Source organism: Magnolia sinica, chromosome 3 (assembly GCF_029962835.1).
Source record: "Magnolia sinica isolate HGM2019 chromosome 3, MsV1, whole genome shotgun sequence".
Classification (NCBI taxonomy): Eukaryota; Viridiplantae; Streptophyta; class Magnoliopsida; order Magnoliales; family Magnoliaceae; genus Magnolia; species Magnolia sinica.
The window spans coordinates 103,902,439-103,920,962 of NC_080575.1; the positions used below are offsets into that span (position 1 = coordinate 103,902,439).

General features: G+C 38.2%; 1 protein-coding gene and 1 long non-coding RNA gene across 4 annotated transcripts in view; one reads left to right on the forward strand and one right to left on the reverse strand.

The window, feature by feature from the left end:
• LOC131240505 (phospholipid--sterol O-acyltransferase) overlaps positions 1 to 18,524 on the reverse strand; it is a 45,271-nt gene that overhangs the window by 2,812 nt on the left and 23,935 nt on the right. Inside the window, exons 6-16 of one of the 3 annotated variants that reach the window (XM_058238772.1) lie at positions 11,222 to 11,435; positions 10,951 to 11,125; positions 9,633 to 9,732; positions 7,554 to 7,648; positions 4,799 to 4,850; positions 4,600 to 4,683; positions 4,023 to 4,191; positions 3,095 to 3,199; positions 2,936 to 3,020; positions 2,764 to 2,851; positions 1,218 to 1,867 (exon numbers count right to left, since the gene is read on the reverse strand). In XM_058238772.1, the coding sequence (XP_058094755.1) occupies positions 2,770 to 2,851; positions 2,936 to 3,020; positions 3,095 to 3,199; positions 4,023 to 4,191; positions 4,600 to 4,683; positions 4,799 to 4,850; positions 7,554 to 7,648; positions 9,633 to 9,732; positions 10,951 to 11,125; positions 11,222 to 11,435 (1,161 nt within the window). In that variant the 3' untranslated portion in view covers positions 1,218 to 1,867; positions 2,764 to 2,769. Of the gene's footprint in view, positions 1 to 1,217; positions 1,868 to 2,763; positions 2,852 to 2,935; positions 3,021 to 3,094; positions 3,200 to 4,022; positions 4,192 to 4,599; positions 4,684 to 4,798; positions 4,851 to 7,553; positions 7,649 to 9,632; positions 9,733 to 10,950; positions 11,126 to 11,221; positions 11,436 to 18,524 lie in introns of those variants that run through there. The other 2 variants (XM_058238771.1, XM_058238773.1) reach the window with 2 other exon arrangements.
• Positions 9,235 to 9,578, forward strand: LOC131240507 (uncharacterized). The gene is made up of 2 exons (XR_009168793.1): positions 9,235 to 9,296; positions 9,344 to 9,578. It is a non-coding gene; the product is annotated as an uncharacterized LOC131240507 (long non-coding RNA).

The following is an 18,524-nucleotide window of genomic DNA, read 5'->3' on the forward strand; positions in this document are numbered from 1 at the left end:
TCCTCATTCCTGTTAACTGAGGGGGAAATACGTTGGCTACCTCGAGAGAGTAGCATTTGGAACCCTTCACCATATGCGCATGAAAATCGTTCATTTACTTTGCTCTGCTGGCCCCACTGTATCTGGCAAGACATCGGGGCAGCGGCTTTGGTTTATCTGTGAGGCCCACCGTGATGTATGTGCCTTACATCCACACTGTCCATCCGTTTTGACATCTACTTTAATATCATGATCCCACCAATGAAGCATATCCAAACCTTAGGTAGACCACACCACAGGAAACAGTGGTGATTGAATACCCATCATTAATAACTTCTTGGGGGCCACCGTAATGTTTATTTGTCATCGAACCTGTTGATAAGGTCACAAAGACCAGGATGAACGGACTACACAAATATCAGCTTAATCTAAAACTCGTGTCCCACAAGAAGTTTTTTTATGGTCAATCCCCATGTTTCCTGTGGTGGGTCCACCCGAGATTTGGATGTGCTTCATTTTTTGGGCCATGCCATAAAATGAGCTGTCAAAACGAATGTGACACCGCACCGCCCCGTAAAACCGCACCGCATCTACGAGAGGAGCTGATGGATGAGTAGGCTTCCCCTTTCGATTCACGGAATGTGATCTGGGCCACGAGCTTGCTTTGAAAAATGGAGTAGTGCTGTTGAGAAAACGGGATTAAGGCAAGGCGGGAGAGCGCGGCGAGGCTCCGGTACGGGGTCAGCATGGATACTTCATTAGCCATTTCGTCTCCTCCAACAAAAAATGGCTACCTACTGGAGCTTCGACCAACCACCACCGGTCAATTCCCCCACAAAAAAAAAAAAATGGAAAAAAAAAACTACCATCCGTTCCACCTAGTGAAATGTGACCAAAGCCAAAATCACGCCGGTCCTCACTTTTCTGGGATAGGCATTGTCATTGTATCTAGCAAGTAGGTCATTCCCCTTTCATAGATCATTTTATATGCACCAGTAGACTGGCCTGACCTTGGGCTGTCAAGGCCATCAACCGCAGTGCTTAACTTAATTTTTCCTTTTTAAACAGCTATGCTATTTCCAAATGGCATGAAATTCCCATGATAGGGCATTTTCACAAAGGCCCACCGTGAGATTAACTGATGTACCTTTCTTGACGGCCTATGATGGATAAGATAGGCTTGTGCTTGTATTTTTTTAATTAAAAAAAATGCTCTAATAAATTATCATATGTGAGCCTCTTTACCGGTGCTCTTGCCTTGGCTTTCACAATCAGCTGGCGCTTCCTCTTTTACCCGTATACTCTTGGAACCGTCCACGGCAGAAGTTGCATTGACACACTTAAATGGCAGCATATGCTCCCACCTAGTATTGTTCACGGCTTAGCCATTAATAAATCCACAAGCCAAAGGATTAGAGCCAGCAAGGTGATGCAATGCAAACTCACTAGGCATATGATAACCTCTCAAATGCAAGTAAACGGATACTAGCAACCAATTCGAGATCTCTCGCACCTTCATGCTTCAACTCCTTAAACTCGCATACATGGCATGGAAAGCATCATCATCTCTCTTGGATAGTGCATCATCCACCGTATTCTCAACCCCCACCACTTCCGACTTCATATCCAATTAATTTGGCTAGCCATTCTAGCTATAATTCAACACCACCATTCCAATTTAGGACACTGGTAGACGTTTACATTTGGACTATTCGCCTGGTGGCCCCCACCATTTTGGCCCATGGCTCAATAATCAGGATGATGGATTAACCCTTCCTGCTTGATTAGAACACGGGCAAAGAATCAGCATGAGAATTTCTTGTGCATACCAACAACCGGGATTATCCGTCATCCTCATTTTCAAGCCCTATCCAATGGTTGTATGTACCTGCAAACATCCCCCATCAGAAATTAACATGCCACAAAAACTATCCCTAGTTTTTTGTCATAAAGCACTTCATCGTTTGCCTTCTTTCAAAGCCAAATTAAAATAAAGAGGATCTAATTACGTGACCAGACAAACAAGCACCCTTGGAGTTTCTGACCTTGAAAAAATGGATAGAATAAGGTCCTAGTTTCATTGATCCTCTGGTTACAATATTCTTTTATAAAAAACAAACAAAAAAAAACAAAAAAAAAACAAAATATCGCCCAATATGTGCTGGTATCGCCCATGAACCATACAGTTGTATCAGCCCATAGAAGCCCAAAACAGCCTGATACCAGAGCAATAAAACTTCATAAACTGATTTGCAAACTTGAATTGTCCCCTCAAGATGGTCCTGCTAGTTCTGCCGATCTATTTCGACATTTTTATTTTACAATGAATAGGGCCACTCTATGACTCTTTTAACTCATTTCTTCTAACAAATGATTTTTTTTGGAAGGATTCTTCTAATAAAGGATAATGTCAGGCCATTGAAACAAGGTCCAATATTGTCCAATATGTCATTTGCACATATGACATCATTGTGTGCAATGTATTGTGATCATTCCCAATATGAATGATGCATTCTGATATTATGGATTTTATGATATTAAATTCCATCAAAATTATCAGGCAAGGAATAATGAATACCGTCCGATTCTGTGCATCAAAATGAATCAATGATACAAACTGATACAAGCGATACCTTTCGACTCATTCCTGTAACATGATGCATTGCAGTACATTCTTGATAGAATTCGGTACATTCCAAAATTTTGAACATTGCACAGACATGCATGTGCAAGTGGAATGCACACAATGAAATTTGAGACAAAAACATGAGAGGAATAGCTTACAACATTCTATAAATAGTGCAGGAGGAGATCTGTGGAAGAGTTCTTCAACCTGCAGCTCTGTCCAAGGTGAACGTCCCCAAAAACATACCTGAATTACCCGATGGCTCATCACATTGGTTTTGCAGTGATTCATAATGCAAAATACAAAAGACAGGAAGGAAGAGAAAGGTACCTATATTCACAATATTCTGACCATGCACACCGAGCTTTTCCATAATCCCAATAACAATCTTCATTCCTCAAAGGCCCACGCTTGGCTGTTCGTGTAAGAGAATTTCAGTAAAATGGAATTGCACGATAAGCAATGGCAATAATATGAAAAAGCATGCACCTTTTGTCACAAATTTTGATTTGTCATCAGAATGAAGGTCGTGCCACATCTGGAGCCACACCTCTCGCATTAAAACTGGCAACCTAACAATGTTCCTGTGGTTTGCTATAAAAGGAGATGCAGATTAATACATGGAACCGCACTATACATGTTAAAAAGTAAAATTTTGGGCCTGTTTGGTAGCCAGCTGAGTTGTCCCATACAGTGTCCTAGATAGTTTGTCTTAGATGGTCTGTTCCTGGACGCTGTTTGTCAAACACCTGGAACAAGGAACATGGAATGGACAGTGGTGCATGTGGGGAAGCTTGAAGATGGTGCATGTGCACAATGGCATGTGGGGTGCTTGATGATTGATGGTGGCACATGCGGCACACATGAGGTGTTGATGAACGATGATGGCAAATGCAGCACATGTGGCAATGTGTAGCAATGTCATATTCCAGCACATACCTTAGCAGGAAGACAACTTTTACACCTTTTTCTTTCCTTTCTTTTTTTCTTTCTTTTTTGGAAGAAGAAGCTATCCTATACAACAAATTTTATTTTATTTTTTAAAGAAGAGTGGACAGTTGGGAAAAAGCGATCCATGTCTCAGTTCCCATGGAAAAACTGGGTTCACAAACTAGGAACACACTGTCTGACCCAGATGGACAGAACCAAGCTTGCAACCAAACAGCCCCTTTGTAAAAATGAAAGAGTTCCTATTAGACACTGACAACGATACAAAAAGCCACATTTAGCCAAGTCAAGCTATGAGCAAGAGACTAGGACATGAAATGTCATAACCAAGGATTTGATTGAGGCAGAGCAAAAGATACTCAGGCTGCCATCAAGTTGAGCTGTAGAAAGGGACCAGCCCAAATCATTTTATGCATTTGTCGACTTTCATAACCTATTTAACACAACCTGTAAGTACTGATCACCACACCTTTATCAATTTCCCAAACCGCTGTCCTCCTTCCAGGAATGCTTTCAGAATCTTCATAATAGGTTATGTACTTGACGCGTGGAGTCCTTGTCATGTTTGGGACTATATCTGAATCATGATGATGCTCTACATTCAGGTCCACTTGGACATCAGACCCATCATGCTCTGACTGCATTTTTTTTTCATAGGATAGCGAGTCATTGCATAGTTAAAATGATATGACCAACCATTCCAGAGATACATGGATCTATATCACAGAGTAAAGCAAAAAAAGAAAAGAAAAAGAAAACACTTTTATTACTGACAAGCATTGATTTCCAAATTCATGCTAGGGCGTTTTTATGGCCCTTGATAGAGTGGAATGGCAGAAAAGGATTGATGTAGCCAACCCCAATTAATTGGGACAAGGCTTAGATGATGATGATGATGCCCCGCCTTGGATGTTGAAATGCCAATCACATATTTTTAATGTCTGAATTATTTTGACGATTTATTAAATTCAAGCACTCCCATATTTGAAATCATGAGACAACTACAACAGGAATTGATGGTGATTTATTGGACCTGCTGGGGATACCTGAGGAGCCCTTGTTATATTCACTTTAGACCCAAGCCAAGTCTTGCACCATGAGAGGGAATTATACGGTACCTGAAAAAATAACTTGTTGAAGAGTGTTACATAAAAACAGAAAGGAATACTGTTTTGGTTTTTATAATTAGCTAACTAATGCTAATTTATCCGACAGAACACTACATTAATTACTTCTTGAGCATACCGTCTCATCTCCACTTGAAAATCCTGGATTCCCATCAACTATATTGCCTGACCTGATAGTAACACATTTAAGCATTTCCATATGAGAGTTCAGAGAGAGTGCCTAATAAATGTTCCAAGATTCACCAGATATGCACATTTGGTTGCACCAAATATCATGACATTTAATGACACTTCATGATTAATCATTGTAATTTGGTGCAAAATATAATGAAATCTCATAATATTTTGTGCAACCAAACGCACCCATATAATGTGAAACTATTTCATCAATGATGCAAGGAAATATGCAAGGAAACAGAAGAAAGGCACAGCAATATACCACAACTGAATCTAACGAAACCATTTCATCAATGATGCAAGGAAACAAAAGAAAGGCACACCAATATACCCCAACTGAATCTAATGCTGCAGTGAGATACAAGAAGCATAAACAAGGATTATGAGCGGACATGAATCAGTGGCAATATACAAATGCCAAATTTCCATTCGGAACAGTCCCTGAATCCCATTTGGAAGGATAAGACTGAACAAAACCGTTAATCTATATTGAGGAGCAATGCATTACAAGTTACAGCTGCTGCAGATTCCACGAAGGCAGGAGCTAAGCTGCAGTAAAATGGTAACCTGGCAGTCCTCAAAATCAGTAGCATATTAGGAGCATCCTCATGTGTATGCATGTATAGATATATTGCCAAAACATTCAAGGAATTTTCATGTACTCATGAATGGATACTGTCCACCTTGAATGCATGTACCAATGTGTCACATTTCTACGTGTTGGCATCAAAATTTTATGAAGTACGATCCATGATAATGGGTATCAGCCAGCGCGGGAGATCCATGCTCATTTCAAAGTTAGTGCAGAGCCCTATATATGCAGCCATTTTGACAGTCCAAGCTAATGGTCAAGGCCAGAGTGGGACCATGTTCTCACTCCAAGCTCAGCGTCCAAGAAAAGCATGAGAAGAGCAGCAAGCAGCCTGGAAGGAGATAAAATCAGATCCGTGCTCGCCTCCAAGGGCAGTGTGGGGCCCAGTATACCACATCGCACCACAGTCTGCAACCAAGCGCAGTACCAGTTCATTCAACTAGATTTTATCCCACGCTAATCACCTAGGTCAGCGCTTCGCACTTCCAGCACATGCCAACAGAAGCATTCTGAGTCATCCAATGATCGCGCGACATGTGTCCAAACCGCTGAACAAGCTTTTAGGTGGGAAATAACCATGTAAACACCTCAGGGACAGGAAATAACTGTCTCCCATTATTACAAATACCCCTTTGGACCTTTATTTCCAAAAACTCATGACCAATGTTTTAAATAGCGGTAGTGTGATGCATAGCACTCAGCCCTCTATAGCGTGTAGTGTAAATACGTAGCGTGTAGCGGAAGCTACACGATACTTCTATTTTTTGATTTAAAAATAGGACAAATATAATAAATAGTGAAAAAAAGAAAAGGAAAAAAATATATAAAAATGCCTAAAAGATGATTCATTTTATCAATTATAAGCATGTTCAAAAAAGTTATTAGTTATCATTTATCAAAAGTCAATCCACATATATAAGCCAAATCAAATAATTATCACATCAACAACTTTCTAAGCAAACCACTTTAATTAATAATGTCTAATTGAAACCACAAGTCACAATTATGAAAAGAAATAAAAATCCCATAGGTTAAAAGTATCAAGTATATTACAAGTGTCACATTCCTCAACATTAGAAAAAAAAAAAAAAAACATCGTAGCTTATGCTACAGACGCTATGCGCTACGTAGCTGTAGCGTACACTACGACCCCTGTAGCGTATGCTATAGGGGGTTTACGCTATTTGGGATGCTACGTAGTGTACGCTACGGGTGCTATTTGAAACACTGCTCATGACATTTGGTTCCTGAGATAGCTTAAAAGCTCTCTGGATACTTTGCAAAGCCCTTCTCTTCCTTCTCCCCGCACCAACAGTCGAGACAAGGTGAGAATGAGAGAGTTTAAGGACTCATCCTTCTGAAAGGTTGCTCCACGCTAGCCTTTAGACCTCCAGCAGTGGCTCTATGCCAACTGTTTGAGTACCAACAGTCTCGCTCCAAGTAAACTGTCTGAGAAACTTGAGCAGTGGCCCAACACTCAACTGTTCAAGGCTCTGGTGGCGACTCCTCGCTGACTATTTAGAGCCCCAAACAATGGTCCCACGCCGACTGTTTGACTGATGAATTGCCAAGGCAATCCAGGCTAACCCTGGTTTCTCCAGTAGAATGGCCATGTGTTGTTTCTGTCTGAGGTCTTTTAAACGCCTCAGGGCAAAGCAGACATGCTACTAGAACTTTCGAACTTCCTAGAGCTATACAGGACATGAATGCTAAAGCTATTTAAGTCCTAAATGCACCAGAATGCTCCACCTAATCGATGGTCTGGACACTTTGAAGATGAAGGATCATAGATTAGGACTTTATGCATCATTTGTATTACTCTATTTTGTACCTTGTAACGACTATTTTTCTCTAGTTTTTTTTAACGATTTAATTAAGGGCCTATGCCAAACCACAACCTAGATTGTACTTTGTTCCCAGATTAATAGAAGCCTCTTGTTGTGAAAGAGTATACCTTCGATTGATGAGATGATGTCATTAAAGAATATGAAAATAGATCATCGAGGAGCAGGTTCTAGAGATGTCTTGTGAGTTTGACTACTACTTCAATGTGCCCAAAATATGTTTCAAAATCATCATCATCAAAGCGTTAGACAGAACTTGCCTTGAGAATAGTGCCCCTTCAATCTCATAAATCACATCTGTTATGATCCAGTTATCAGGGTACGGCTTGCCACTTGGTGCAAAGTAATAACCAACCTGTCTCACCAAGATACCCAAAGTATTATTTACTGAAATAAAAGATATCAATAGCTAATCAAATGCAAAACATAAAAGCATATGATTAGAGCAGAATACACAGGCATAAACATTATTAATAACAAATACGAACTATGTCTCAGAAAGAAGAATAGTAATCAGATATAAACTGAAACTCCTAAACACATGCACATTTTGGAAGAATGTGAACCAAAATAAAATACGGGAGCCACTATTTACATCCACCCTTTTTGATAGCTCACCCTTCAATCTACTTTTCGTAATACACTACTATCAATCAAACAGGGTGGTTTGTTTATCACTTCCTATAAGATAATTTACAGTAACAAGTTGATGCAGGACATGAAATTCCAATATGATATGCAAGATCTCATCAGGCTTAAGATCACGTTAGTTCAGAAACAATTACACAAATTCCATATCCCACACAAAAGTCCAATTCAATTAAGGGGAATCTATGCGGATCCAGGCCTACACATGATAGGGCTGGATCAATAAAATTTATGAACCAAACGATGCTCACAGATAAGAAATAATCATCCACACATGCATAGTAATCAGTCTCTAATCCAAGGGATTCACCAATTCCAATTCAGAGAACCCAAGGGTAAGAAAATGGGCATAAATTTGGAGATTTGAGTAATTTAGAGTTAGGTTTAGGGATTTTGGGTGAAAATGGAGTGAAAGATAGGAGAGAGACCAACCAGAGAAGTACCGCACGCGTGGACAACAACTATGGCCTACACGCATGTGCGTGTGATCCCGGCCGCACGTGTGCGGGGCCCACTATTCAGAAAAAGGCCACCTTGGCCCTAGTCAGCCAGGGATGGACTGCAAACCCCAAATCTCAGCTCGATCCGATACATGGTTTGTGCGTGGTGCTCCGCCGAAGTTTCAGCCCTCCTGCAAGGTCAGATTTTGAAATTCTGTTGTAGAGAGAAAAACGGCTGCAATAGAAGATGGATTTGAAGCGTAGATGATTGTAGGAGAATAGAAATATGGATGGAAGAAGGTGAGAAGTATGGATGATAGAAGATAGGAGCAGATCGGGATAGATGTGGCTTCGCACCATGGTAGTTAGCCCTTCGAGGAAGGGAGGGCTTCGTACCCAATTAGGCTTCACAACTCAGAGAGCAGGAAAACGCAAAATTTTTATTAATCTTCAATGAATCAAAAGAACTTCAAGGGATGCCTATTTATAGGGAAAACCCTATACCCAAAAACTCGCGTCATATGCGCAACCTATTAGTTCACAATGAAGTAAACGAAAATAAAAATCAATCAAAGAAATCTAAAGCGTTCACGATGTTCTAAATAACATAAATAAGCAAAACCTAAAATATAAAATCATTCCGACGAGTGGGCCACAATCATGAGATCCCATGATGGGTTTTTCTTGACTAACGGGCCAAGTCTTTTGAATCAAAACTTCATCTTCTAGCTAGGAAACTCTTCCTGGACGTCGTTATCGATCCAGATCAACGATGGGGCCCTCCTTCTGGCGTACGAGCGTAGGGGGGTGGTGTGCGTGCACGTGTGGACGACGTGCGCGGGATGTCCCCATCACAAGTCACTAGTAGGGTTCATGAAACTAATTGTTTATCCAACACATGATATTGGATCCCAGGTTAACTAATTGTTTATCCAACACATGATATTGAATCCCAGGTTAAGGGATTTCACTGGTACTTATTATTTACAGTATCAAGAGTTAAACACTCACAAACTTCGCTCATACCCAATGAGAATCCAAATCTGACTGAAGTCAATCTTCAGTCAGGTGCTCAATTGAGTCAATCAATTTTGAGTTTTTGCTTAATAGTTAATATGATGTCCAAAAATTAACTCAGGAATGTCAGGGTTAGACGGATGCAATGCCACAATTGGCTCAGCCATAACAAATTACAAATTTTTTTTAAAGAAGAATTTAGAAATGATTATTATTCAAATAAAATAGCATTACCTCAGTCTTCATATCTATCCCATATATACAGAAAATGTTTTTCAATGGAGGTCTGTCCCAAGGTGTAAGAGGATTTAGAACTGGATCACCATGATACAACCTGAAATTTACAGCATTAAAAAACATTAAGCCTGCTGGAAATGATATGACTCCAAAAATGCATAACATTAGTACAGCACATGATCCTCAAGAGAGTAGGGCCGTCAAAGAAACAGTCATATATTTAAAGGATGCATATACTATCAAAGAAACAAGATATATAAAAGTGGACAGTGTTTGTCACATGTGTGGCATACATATATGAGATCCAATCCATTCATCTGGAGAGCACTACCAGGGATTAGTCATTCTCCAAAAGCTACACCAAGCAAACAATCCTAACCCTTAGAACAGGATTTTTATATATATATAATTAAAATGGATGGTCAATGGAACTTTCTTTTCTGGAGGGTGATGACTACAACAAGGGAAGGGAATCTCCTATCTGAAGACATTGAACATTGGACCCCATTTTGGCCAAACCATTGGCTCACCATTTCCTTCCCTTAGGGTATGAGCAGAGGAAAGCGAGAGATCCTCAATTACTGATTTCCTCAACAAATCTCACCAACTTTCACGGATAACCACGCTCAGAAGCGCATTTTAAGACATTCAAAGAGTCTCAACTAAATTAACCAAAGCTAGGGTAATCGGAACATTGACATTTTTTTAAGAACCATCAGTTCTTCAGAAATCGTCCAATTTGAAGGGTTAGGATTGGTTGATCGGTGTTTTGGGCTGTGGCCCATTCATGATAGGGCCTAAAAGATGAACCCTTTGGATATAGTACGCTTGTACAAATTTTAAGTAAACAAGGTGACAAATACATATATATTTGATAATAACTATTCACTGATAAGATGAAAGATTGCAAGAGGGTAGACTGCCAAATACAAGGGTCAGTCTCAATGCATCCTCTTTAACAACAGAATTGGCAACCTCTTCCACCTCACTCAGGATATGGCCAAGGAATCAAGGATTTAACAAGCCAAAGCATGCAGATCTTAGATGCCTCATAAGCTATCAGATGTTGATGAACTTTGTTTCACCTCATTATAAATAAATCAACCAGCTATAAATAATTAATATAGCCAACAATTATGCAACATGAATATTTTCCAACCATGCCTATCCAGCTATCACCATAACTATCATGGGGATTACAGTCCATGCATGTTGTGTCATCAAATGCAAAAATAATGTCAACTCTGACATTATCAAGCTAGGGCAGCGTGCATTCAGCTTAACGAATGGTATTACCAGATGTGGCTTTGCTTACTTTTCGAGTTGATACAATAGTCTTTTGCTATCCGGATCATAATCTTCTATTGCTTTAAAAAAGGTCCCATCTGATACTTCTCTGGCAGAAAAAGATAACTGAGTAGGGAGTCCGCATTCCATGCCAGAAGATGTGGCATGTGCTACTTCAGGAAATGATGGGTTCGCATCAACACCTGGAAAGATGAAATGATTAACTGGTGCTTACAAGCATAAGATGTATTGTAGAAGATTTCATCATCTGGCAAATGTACAAGGCTTCAAAGCTGCACCTTGTTTAGAAGGAATTTCAATATTTATTATATTTGTAGGCCATCCCGAGTAATTTGACTGAAATTCTGTGTCATCACAATGGTATGTATAATGTCCCCTTCCTCCTCCCTCAAAGAAATGTTTCCAATGTGTATTATCAGTCCTACAATACTTTGAGAATGGCACCATCCATAAAGAAGAGCCAAATGAATTGAACATCAATCGAGCAGTTCCCTGATAACTTGTACAATCCAATGAAACTTGTGTTAATGCATCGGATTTCCAAGACACATGACGACATCAATGTCCACAATTCGAAAGTATGAATACACTAATGAAAGATAATTTGAAAGAGTCCAAGCACAAGAGGAAATCCAGGTTGATGTAACATTGATTATACATTAAAATAAAAATGAGTTGCAGAAGTGCATTTGCTCTGAAAGTACAACCGCCCCAAACCTTTGTAACTTCTATCATCTTATTGTCTCTCCCACACACGTAAGCAAATGTGTTTCGCACATACATGTTCCATGGACAGATCACAGAATGGAGGTGGCAGCTAACAGTGCATAATGAATCCAAGCATAAAATCAAACTCGTCACACTAACGGATGGCTAAGCATTGTCAATTTGAAAGGTTTCCTTAATTTACTAATCATTCAATGGAGGTACTGAGCCAAGAATTATCTCAGAGTTTGAAATATGTGATTGCCAATTCCTGATGTTCTGAAATATTGACCATAATCATAGGAATATTTGTGTAATATTCACCAGATGCAAGGAAATTTACATGCATAGATCTAATAGGCCCTTTTCCATGATGAGTAAACAATGTAGAGTGGATGGAATACTAAGGCCCTGTTTGGTAGATGCCTAAAATTGAGTTCCTCTCATTTTAGTTAACAGTACCTGTGTATTAAAGATCAAAATCTTCAATACGTAACTGCTGCTAACTAAAATGAGGTGAACTCATTTTTAGGCATCCACAAAACTGGACCTAAGAATGTGCAGTAGCTCCGACAGAAAAAAAAAAAAAAAGAGCACTGACAAAGGGTTTCACTATTATATCCAGTTTTCTTTTGCAATTGATTCCATGCAGAAAACTGTTGTGGAGCATTGTTGGTTAGGATTCATTTATCCATTGTTGGTTAGGATTCATTTATCCCCAAGCAAGTTGTTAAAATGGTAAGATTTGCAATTCAAACCGTATCATATATGCCTACGATGCAAATCATAGCTCCAAATTGCAAATCTGCATGATTGTACAGTTATTGTATCGAAACATATAACCATGTAATTATCATGGACTCTGTAAATGGGCCCAAATTTACTTCAAAAATTCTTTTTTACTTTTTTGCATTTTTATTCATTTTTTCTTCTTCTTCTTTTTTTTCACCCTTTTGCTTTTGAAACATGTAAAAGGCCCTTTGTCATTAACAAAAAATCCCCATTGTTGTCTTTTGACTTTTGAGAGAGAGAGAGAGACGAAATTTGGGGATTTTTTTAAAATTTAAATTTGATTTTTGAGAGATAAATTGCATTTTATTAAAAGAAGCCCCAAGAGAACAACAAACCCAGCTAAGCAAAGCCAGCAAGGTAGATGGCCAACCAGCAGCTACAAAAAGAAATGGAACTGACTAACAACAACTGCCGGGAACAATGGAACCAGAAAAAGAAAAACAAGACTGAGACTACAACTATCCAGGACCACCCAACTGTCTGTTGTTTTGGGGATTTTGATATTAACAAACCCAAAACAAAGAAATCAAGATATCTCTTTCATTGGTCAACATAATCAAATGCCACTTTTTCGAACATGATTCTACACACATGAAAGGTACAAAAGAACATAAATTTTCATAGATTCTTGTATCTTTCCTTTGTTTGCTTTTTTAAGGTAAATTCTACCAAGACAAAAAAACAAAAAACAAAAACAAAAACAAAAACAAAAACAAAAAAAAGAAAGAAGGGAGAGATACAAGATTCCTTTGGGGTGCATTTGGTCGCATTGGTGTTTTAAATAGCGAATAGCATGTAGTGCAATGTTCATCTCTCTAAAGTGTGAGGCTTAAGCTACATAGCATGCAGCGTAGGTTACATGCAACTTCTAGATTTTTAATCATGGTTGCCCTTGGTTGCACCAATGTCATGATATTCTGCACCTTTAGACTTACTAATAATGAAATTTAACAAAGTTTCATAATATTTGGTGCAACTAAATGCAACCTAAAGTAATAGGAAAGGGCAATGATTAAGTATAAAGGTTAAGAAAGAGCAACAAAACTGGTTTAATGTTGTTACTTATATTATTTTACTAAAAGCACTGAAAAGATTAACTAACTTTTTAAAAGGTAAAAAAATAATTGAATAACATTAATTGATTTTAATGTTGCAGTAAAAAAATACTAATAATGTGACCTACATAGTGTGTAACATAGTCTATGTAGCGTGTAGCGTACGCAAATTATCATATAGTGTAGGCTGCATGCGATTTAAGCTTTTTCATGAGCTACGTAGTGTTAAGACTAAGTTACGCTACGTAGCATAAGCCGCACGCTACATAGTGAAACTATTTAAAACATTGGTTTGCATCAAATATCATGAAATTGCACCCTTAATATCACAATATGTTAATGTATATAGGTTTCAGATTTTTATTTTATTTTTTCATTTTTTAAGCAAATCAGAAATTTTTTATGATTGATGATATGATTTGCAATTCGATATGATTAGCCCCTATTACGATTTGCAATACATAAACAATTCTGACAACATTGGTCCCAAGCAATGTTTTAAAACCTACATTGGATCTTCATCAGTTTTTGTCAGCAATTTTAATCCAAATAGGTCCAACCGGCAGTCTGACCTGTTAGGCCTATGACATGTATATTAAAAAAATAAAAATAAATAAATAATCGATGGGAATTAAGCAGCTAAACACCAAAAGCACAGTGGATTTGCTTTTTATAAAGTTGTCATGATTAGAATCGCACACTGATCATTTGAAGTTTTTACCAAAAACAGATGAACAGGCCAATCCAATCAGCGAAATGCCCAACCTATATGTGCAACCAGTTAGACTGGACAGCTCGAACGGTATCTTTCCCAAAATTTGGTTTATAGGTAACACGATCCATTTCTGTGTCCGATTCCTGCCCAAAGTGGCCTAACCATCCAGTTTGATTCAGTTTTAAAACACTGATCCGAGGTATTTTTATTGTATTCCAAATACCCGCTAAACTATGGTGTGCCCGTTTTAAATCTCAATGTCTCATCCAACTTTTATTGATTCAGGGTGGGTCATCCAGTTTTGCCTTGTCCAGTCCTAGAAGATCTTATGCAGATTTTCAATGATCTAGGGCTCATGACCACTTAGGATTTATCTCAAAATTTGTTGAATGTGACTGGGCTTGTAGTAAATAAATTGAAGCTTTGAACCAAGCACGTAAAACAAACGTAGCAGAAACATAATGTGATAATCTGTTGAGAGCTGAGATATGAATACAGCTCACAACATGAAACTAAAATGCAATGGCATAGTCATGATTATTATTATTTTTTTTAAAGGGTGTTATGATATGACGTTTTCGATGTGAATCTATGCTTATTACAGAGAAAACAGCTTAAAAGGAGGATATAAGTGAGAAAACAAAAGCTTATAAGACAAAGCTCATTTTGTCCCAAAGCACTACACTTGTCTATAAGCACTAAGCAAGCCCATAAGTTACAGGGGCAATCTGTTGAAATGAAGGGGACTTACTTCCAGTCAATGTTTTAAATATCGACGATATCGGTTGATATATCCCACGATATATATTGTATCTCAATCGTGTTATATACGAAACGCATAGGTAGTGCCGATAAATCCGACATGTTCAATCCGGTGAGCATTTTCAATTTTTGATCCATTTTCTTGGAAATTATGTTAAATTAGTGTCAAATGGTTATAAATTCATTGGTTCTTCATTTTTTGCATGAAAAATCATGGAGTTGGAGCTTTGATTTCGATATCCATTGGTTTTTCATGTTCTTCATTTTTTTTTTATTTTCCAAAATTTTCTTCAACCAGCTGTCAATTTATAATTTCAAAGTATCTAGGAGTATTTGATGAAATGATCATCACATACACTCTGATTTTGAAATTTGAGTTTAGGTGGTCCGATTTGGGAAAATTTGGGGAAATTTCACTATTTCTCCCAAATTGCTTGCAATGTTGCACTCGAAACATGGAATCAAGCATGTATGAGGTCCAATCTAATGATTTGTTAAGTCCTTGTCAATTTTTTAAAAATAAAAATCATTTTTAATTAAAATTTTAAAAAATATATATATTAGTTTTTTTTTTTTTTTTCCAAAATTTCCCTTCAACCAGCTGTCAATTGAGACTAATTTCGAAGTATTTAGGAGTGTTTGATGAAACGATCATCGCATACACTCTAAATGTTATGCATTCAATTTGAATGTAGTTATATTAGTTCAGTTAGACAACACATAGCGTAGGACCCTATACAAAGGAAACCTATTATTTGCACTTCTTTTTTGAGATGTTATGATTTAAAAGTGTGTATTAAGGTCTTTTTTAATAATAACTAAAGTTTTATTGAAAAAATCGACCACTTTCCCAATATTTTTCCATGTTTCCCAAAAAGTGCGATAAATTACCCGATACAAACAATATATCCCATGCGATAACCGATATGTATCTGTATCCCAAGGATGTGATACGTAACATTATACCGATATTTCAAACACTGCTTCCAGTATTTATGACACTAGAGAAAACATGTGACAAGCAAATGACATGATTTGGAGGAATTACACATTGTCCATGTGATGATGCATCAATATATACAAGGGTTAATGATTCTAAAGGTCCCACTGACTGGATCAGCTCCTTGTCAGTATGTGGTTGACACATCTGTATGGGCTTTCTTGTGATTGAAGCCAAAGTACCACATGCATGCATACATACATGGACTACTATATATAGTCATAGACTTATCTGACATTGATATGACTGTGACAACATATGGTAATATTCATGGCATTATGTTGCTAGTTGTTTTGATGCTATATAGCCAATTTTAAGCTATAGAAATAAAGGCTTTAAATGCAACATAAACCTGAAATTTTGGATCAGAGGGAACCATCACAATGCAAGTAGTTCATCGACCGTCTCCATAGCATTGCGTCTGCTATCCCAATCATGATTTCCTACCTCCAAAGGTAAAGGAAAGGTCTTTCCCTTTTGGGTCGGATAATGATTTGATGTTCTTGATTATTGTATGCGTAGGTAGAGAGTTGCAAATGACATAACTATCCTTGCTAATTTGCTATAATTTAAGATCGCGTGCCCATTAAAACAAATGAATGTAACAAATAAATAGCCACATAAGGAAAAAGGCATGCATGCTAACAACAGATTCAATCAAAATATTAATCTTTTCTTTTTGCTTCTATAAATTTCATAGGCATGCACATGCAACAAAAGAGATTTCTATACACACAACAAAACACATTCTATGTATTCAGGGAAGTGAATGAGATAACACGGACAATTGCCAAGGAAGGTTTGTTGAGATCCTATCTAGATATCAGAACCTTTCATTTACTTGTAGTTTAAAATTTTATCTTTATTTATCAATAAAAAGAATACAAAATATGCCACCTATCCAGTGATTTGCCAAAAGCTCACTTGAATGATGCCCATTAGAAAAAGCAATGGGAGTTCAAAACTCATGCCATATAGTAGGCTAAAGAAAAACTCATTGAAAAGAACATCACAAATGCGAAATGCCCCAGTGATATTAAAGCTATTAGTGCTGGAAGGTATAGGCAACTCCAGTTTCATGGAATAAAATTACCATCTCTAAGCAGTTCAGCCTGATAATATTTGAGGGGGATTCACACAATGTCATCAAGTGGGTGAATCTTGCAATCTCCCATGGAGACTGGCCACCATTTTTTGACAAGATCAGAGACCTTAAGGGGCTCACCGAAGCGGAGTTTGTTCACATTCATCATTCAACCAATGATAAGGCAGACAAGTTAGCTAATGAGGGGGCTAACAGCAGGGGTCTGCCACTCACCAGACGGTCGGGTGAATGGATGATGGTAATGTCATGTCTGGGTCAGCCAGTCCCTGGTGCCTTCAACTATCCATGGGGATGATGGGTTTTCGGTTCTAAATACTTTGTATAGGTTTGCTGCATGAGTCTGCTTGTTGTTCTGTCTGGGCTTAGCTTGATGCCAGATGGTTGTACAGTCCCAGGGGCATCTGTTTTTGAGTCTCCTGGGTTCTTTTGGTTTTTCTTAAATAAAATTTCCATTTATCACAATAAATGCCCAAGGGTGGGTTGTAAACATGTGGACAATATCACTACTGTTAAATGAAGATGGCATATCCTACTTTGGGAGTGACAATTTTAGCACCACTAAGGGAGATTTAAGTGTGTAAAAATTGGGTCACCACTTGAGCATTGGGACCACTGCTTGAAGCAATGTTTGTGACTCCAAAGTATGAGACTAAATAAAGATATGCAGCAGTAGGCAACTGTTTGTATGGTGCATTTCAGTATGAATAACGAGAGAGACACTCATTTATATCCCAAGGGAGATGATTCATGGGAAGCACTGGATTTTAGTATGTCAGGCAAGGTGTTCCGTAACGGTAACGGTGGCCGTAACGGCCACCACCATTACCTTTACATTACGGGGCATAACGGCTGTTACGGCCCCGTAACGGCCGTTACGATCTCTCTTTTTTATTTTTTTATTTATTGAAAAAAAAACCCCTGAAAAACCTATATCTGCCCCGTAATGTTGATTAAAAAGTATGAAAAACTTAAATATGTCCCGTAATAGACCATTACAGGGCTATTATGGCCATTATAGGGGATGTAACGTGCTGTTAATGGCAATTACAAGTCATTTTTTCCATAACAGCTATTACGGCCGTTACGACCCCGTAACGTGTAACGATTGCCACCGTTACCTTTATGGCCCCGTAACGGCCTTTACGGCACACCATGTTTTAAGCTACAACTCAAAAGATGACATATAGAGCAGAATATTTATCAAAATAATTGGATTTATAGACTCGGCAAATGAGTTTGCAGGAAAACAAAGCTCAGTATCATAGGCAACAATAGATGCATAAGTTTAACGATAATATACTGATCTACAAAGAGACAATGTAAAAACAAAAAAGAAAAAGGACAAAACATGACAAATCCAAGATGGATGGAAACATCTCAAGGGCCAGACCCTCGGTTAGACCATAGGTCATCAAGTCTCTTATGCTCCATCCACCTCCTTTTGAGC